Source organism: Lemur catta, chromosome 6 (assembly GCF_020740605.2).
Source record: "Lemur catta isolate mLemCat1 chromosome 6, mLemCat1.pri, whole genome shotgun sequence".
Lineage (NCBI taxonomy): Eukaryota > Metazoa > Chordata > Mammalia > Primates > Lemuridae > Lemur > Lemur catta.
This window is the reverse complement of record NC_059133.1, coordinates 53,669,346-53,675,345: the sequence shown is the minus strand read 5'-3', so window position 1 is coordinate 53,675,345 and position 6,000 is coordinate 53,669,346. Positions and strand designations below refer to the sequence as shown.

At 33.0% G+C, this 6,000-nt stretch overlaps 1 protein-coding gene across 1 annotated transcript; it reads left to right on the top strand.

Moving 5' to 3' along the window:
* The first annotated feature begins 2,925 nt into the window (after window positions 1–2,925).
* LOC123639707 (olfactory receptor 6C2-like) lies at window positions 2,926–3,864 on the top strand. Its single transcript, XM_045553766.1, has one exon. The coding sequence runs from the start codon at window positions 2,926–2,928 to the stop codon at window positions 3,862–3,864; it is 939 nt and encodes a 312-aa protein (XP_045409722.1).
* The last annotated feature ends 2,136 nt before the right edge of the window (window positions 3,865–6,000 follow it).

The following is a 6,000-nucleotide window of genomic DNA, read 5'->3' as shown; positions in this document are numbered from 1 at the left end:
ATTCAGCAGTGAAGCTGTCCACTACTGGGTTTTTCTCTGATGGAAGACTTTTTCTTAGTGATTCATTGTCTTTACTCATTATTGATCTGTTCAGATTTTCTATTTCTTCATGATTCAGTGTTGGTAGTTTGTATGTGTATGAAAATTTATCCATCTCTTCTAGATTATCCAAATTTTTGATGTATAATTGCTCATAGTAGTTTCATATGATCCTTTGGCTTCCTGTGGTATCAGCTGTAATGTCGCCTCTTTCATTTCTGATCTTATTTGAGTCTTCTCTCTTTGTTCTTTGTTAGTAATCTAGCTAAGGATTTGTCAAAATCCTTACCTTTGCTTACCTTTTCAAAAAAACAACTCTTAGTTTTGTTGTTTTTTTCTAACACTTTTCTAGTCTCTATTTCATTTATTTCTACTCTGATCTTTGTTATCTCCTTCCGAGTGCTAGCTTTAGACTTAGTTTGTTCTGCTTTTTATAGTTCCTTGACATATACCATTAGATTATTTATTTGAGATTTTTCTTCTTTTTTTTTAATTATCACGGATTATATCTTTATATGCATTGCTCTCTCACAACCAAACATGTTCACAAAGTTTTCTAAGGATTGTTAAATTACATAATCTATACAGTACATTAAATACAATGCCTGCTAAACCTTCAATCAGTGTTAGCTAGCTGTCATTATTTTTTTTGAATTTTTTTTTTATTTCAGCAGGTAACTTTTCTTCTTTTTTGATGTAGGCATTTATCACTCTAAATTTCCCTCTTCGGACTGCTTTTAGCATATCACATAAATTTTGGTGTTTCCATTTTAGTTTATCCCAAGGTATTTTAAAAATTTTTTTCTTCTATGATCTGTTGGTTAAGAGCATGTTATTTAATTCCACATATTTGTGTATTATTCTAGATTTCTCCTGTTATTAATTTCTAGTTTATGTTATCAGAAAAGATACTTGATATGATTTCAATCCTTTTAAATATGTTAAAATTTGTTTTGTGGCTGCACAAATACCCTATCTTGGAAATGATTTGTGTACACTTAAGAAGAATGTGTATTCTTCTACTGTGGGATGAAGTGTTTATATATGTACATTATGTCCATTTCATCTAAAGTATAATTCAAGTCCAATGTTTACTTATTGATTTTATGTCTAGATCTGTCTATTGTTCAAAGTGGGTTATTTTTTATTTTTTTATTTATTTAATTTCAGAGTATTACAGGGATACAAACACTTTGGTTACATAGATTGTCTTTAAGTGGATTATTGAAGTCCCCTATTATATCGCACTCTATCTCTTCCTTCCAATCATTCAATAATTGCTTCATGTACTTAGGTGCTCCAATGTTGGTTGCATGTATATTTAAAATCATTTTGTCTTCACGGTGAATTAATTCATTTATCATTATGTAAAGACCATTTTGATATTTGTTGATGTAGAGTCTATGTTTTATAATGTAAGTATAGCCACTCTTGCTCTCTTTCAGTTTCTGTTTGCATAGAATAGCTTTTTCCATTCTTTCACTTTCAGTATGTGTGTCCTTGCTACTAAAGTGAGTGCCTTGTAGGAAGCATATGGTTGGATCTTGTTTTTTCTTAATTCATTCAATGACTCAATATGTTTTCATCAGATAATTTGATCTGTTTACTTTCAAGATAATTATTGATAGGTAAAGAGTTACTACTGCCATTTTGTAATTTATTTTTTTTTTTGTAGGTTTTTTATTTCTTTCTTCCTCTCTTGCTGTATTTCTTTATGGGTCAATGGTTTTCTGTGGTGATATGCTTTGAATTCTTTCTTTTTATATTTTTGGCAACTACTATAGGTTTTGCTTTGTGATTACCATTAGGCTAACATAAAATATCTTGTCCTTATAACAGTCTACTTTAAGCTGGTAACAATTTGCATTTAATTGTATACAAAAACTGTACATTTTCACTTCCTGTCCCTTACCTTTTATAATTTTGATATCAAAATTTTCATTTAAATTGCTTTACACACCATCCTCAGAGTATTAGAGAATTCTGAGTAAGTTGTCAAATATATTTATGTGAATTGCTCATAATGTTTTGTCACCATCCTTTTAGTATCTTTGAGATCTGTGGTGATAGCCCCTCTTTAATTCCTGATCTTGCTAATATGACTTCTAGAGCAGTTGAATAAGATCAACGAGACTTGACATTCTTGCCTTGATCTTATTCTGTTTTCTCTCTATTGGTGTTTTGTTTTGTTTCTCCTTGTTTGTCACCTTGATTAGAAGTTCATCAATACTACACAGCTCTTTCAAAAAACAACTTTCGGTTTTATTGTTTTTCTCTATTGTCTTTTTGTTTTCAATTTTATTTATTTATGGTCTTATCTTTATGTATTGGAAATGCTCTCAGAAGTGATAAATTTTAATTTCAACAATCACTTTTCTAAGAGGATTTGTGGAGAACTGGTAAACTTTTTACGTTTTAAAATTTTTGGTAGAAATCAACAATTAATCCATCAATTTTTAGTTCTCTTTGTTGGATTATTTAAGTATATATTCATTTACTTTAATAGATACAGAGCTATATAAGTTAGATTTTCATCTTGAATGAGACTTGATAGATTGTATCTTTCAAAGAATTAGTTCATTTCATGTAATTTACCCAGTATATACGCAGAGTTTTCAATATATTCAATCTCATCTTTTCAATATGTATATATTCTATAATAATGGCATACCTGATGAATTGCATCTTCTCTCTTTTTTTCAGATTATTCTCACAAAAGTTTTATCAATATTATATATTCTTTCTAAGAATCAGCTTTTGACTTCATTAATCTCAGTGTTCTAGTCTCTATTTCATTCATTTTTGTGTTTTTATTTCTTTTCCTCTGTTTAGATATGTTTATGTTGACTTTTAAGATGCAGATTGCCTAAAATATCAAAGGTACTTATGAGAAATCACACAGCAATAACTACATTCATCTTGCTGGGACTTACAGATGACCCACAGCTGCAAGTTCTGGTTTTTATCTTCTTATTTCTGACATACATTCTGAGCATAACTGGAAACCTGACCATTATCATTCTTACCCTGATGGATTCTCATCTTAAAACACCTATGTATTTTTTTCTTCGAAACTTCTCCTTCTTAGAAATCTCATTCACAACAGTCTGTATTCCCAGATTCTTGTACAGCTTATCAACTGGGGACAATACCATTACTTATAATGCCTGTGCCAGCCAAATATTTTTTATTGGACTCTTCGGGGCCACGGAATTTTTTCTCCTAGCTGCCATGTCCTATGACCGCTGTGTGGCCATCTGTAAACCCCTGCATTACATGACCATCATGAACAACAGAGTCTGCACTGTCCTTGTCCTCTGCTGCTGGATCTCTGGATTGATGATCATCATCACACCACTTGGTATGGGCCTCCAGCTGGAATTCTGTGACTCCAACGCCATTGATCATTTTGGCTGTGATGCATCTCCTCTTTTTAAGATCTCATGCTCAGATACTTGGTTCATAGAACAAATGGTTATAATCTGTGCAGTATTGACATTTATTATTACACTAATAGGTGTGATTCTCTCTTACGTATATATTATCAAAACAATTCTCAGATTCCCCTCTGCTCAGCAAAGGAGAAAAGCTTTTTCCACGTGTTCTTCTCATATGATTGTTGTTTCCATCACTTATGGCAGCTGCATTTTCATCTATATCAAGCCTTCAGCCAAAGAAGAGGTGGACATTAATAAAGGGGTATCTGTGCTCACTACATCTGTTGCCCCTTTGTTAAACCCATTCATTTATACATTGAGGAATAAGCAAGTGAAACAAGCTTTCAATGACACAATCAAAAAAATTGCATTTATCTTACACAAGTAAGAGCATGCTGAGCTTGAACAATTAAATAAAGATTAACATTTGCTCTGGAGGTCCTAACTAGTTCAGCCAGGTTAACTTTCTCAGACTTAACAATCTTGTTTTGTGAAATGACTTAGATCAAAGAATTTCTTTCTTTGTTCAATCTCAATCAGAATTCTTTCTATTATTAAGCAAATATGAGAATTGATTCCAGGAAATTAAATATTTCTTCATTTTTCACTTGAATTTTTAAATATCATTCAAAAAGAAATTGTATAACTTGATAACATAGCATTTATGATTCCTGAGACATTTTTGGAACAATGGTTTTGAAAGACTCCTTTATTTTAAACATGTAGATATGCTGAAACATTTAAAATATAAGAAGAGGCATTTAATATTGCTTTAAGGCATTAATCAAGTAAAATTAAAACATACTACAACTAAAGGGAGAAAATAAATACCAAGAATCTGGAAAAAAATATGGCATACAAAGGATACAAGCAAGCCAGAATATCTACTACTTTGAAAACTTGGAGAAAAAGTTAGAACATAGCTGCTTGACAATAACATGCACACACACATCTCTGTATATACACACAAACAGAAAAATAAAACAAAAATAAAAATAACAAAAGTACTTTTTCTTCTAGTTTTATCAGAGAAACAAGTATGAGTTCATGCTTTCTGCCAGAAATAACCATAAAACTGAATCAACTATATGAGGAAACTTTTGACAACAAGCAGCTCAAAACTCCTATCCTCCAGAAAAGGGAAATGTAGTATAATAAATAAGCCTACAATTGATACTGGCTCAGCCTGCATTATGAGCTAGAGACTAAGCACAGCATGACTTTCTCTCTGAGCTAAATTGGTAAAGATTGAGACGATGAAATCGTTAGTATCTATGGGTTCAGGCTACATGGAAGAAAGATCTGTGCAAAAGGGGTCTGTGTGTGGAATTTCCCACGTGTGCTTGACAGGGATTTACTGAACACATGCAGGGCAAGAGTAGTCTAGGATTACCAGAGTATTGAACAAGACACTAGAGGCCAAGTAATCTGTGAGCTTGAAAATTTTTGTTCAGGCAGAGTGAAGAGATCTTGTTAATAGCTCCTAAAAACTACAGGTTTGTACCTGAATATTACCACTTAGGAGTACCTTAGGAGTAAGGATCACATCCTAGAGCAAGAGTCAGTAAACTTAGACAACGGCAAAAAAAATTGTCCCTGAATGTACTTCAAAACAGATTTTGAGGATGTGAGGGCGATCTGGCTGCCACATCTGTCACCCCATTGATCGCCAGGGTTGATTTGGCTGATCTGGCTAGCTAGGTGAGAATCCCCTTCCTCTCTCACCGCTCCATGTGAATCCCTCCCCTCCCAAAGCTGCATGCTGGTGCTCGGTGGAAGAGGACAACCTTCCCCAATAGAAGAGGACCATTCTGCAGTCAAGGGTATACGAGTAGCTGCGCTCCCCTGCTAGAACCTCCAAACAAGCTCTCAAAACAGATTTTTAAAGATCATGAATTTTGGGAATCCTGCCTCTTCTATCCAACCTAGATCTCACACTAACAATGAAAATTAAAACCACATCAGTGTTTTATAACAAACAGGGAAGTTACCTGCTTGTCATTTAAAGGAAATTATGTTCAGCCCACTCATTTCTATAAATCTTGAATCTCACCTCAATCCTCCCTGAAAAAAATAAACCACACTATGGAATTCAAAATCAAGCCACATATTCCCTATGGCCTCTTATTTCTGGTTAAGGTTATCTGCATGATCTGCCTGCCAGTTGGCTAACATCTTTTATGTGTCATAAATGTAAGATATTGTCCCTCTCAAGTGCTGGTTAGCTGAAATGTCACACATCCAGATATTCCCACACTTCCATAAAAATAGTCATTGATTTTTGAACAAGACCACCTTAAACTAAAGGGACTAACCAACATGAAAATTTTTTGACACTAGTTCTTATTTAATTCTGCTGGGAAAAAATAACTGTTTTCCTAAAAATAGTGTATTTACTAACCTTTATGTTAGATCTTGTCTCATGTTTTAAAACATGAGGATTTTTGGTCTTTGGCATTCAAAATAGACATTAGAAATTTCTTTTTAAAAATTAAAATAAAATTTAAAATTACACATATCAAAG

What these genes read in the sequence shown, in the direction of transcription:
- LOC123639707 (XM_045553766.1), top strand. Translation starts at nt 2,926, where the DNA reads ATGAGAAATCACACAGCAATAACTACATTCATCTTGCTGGGACTTACA.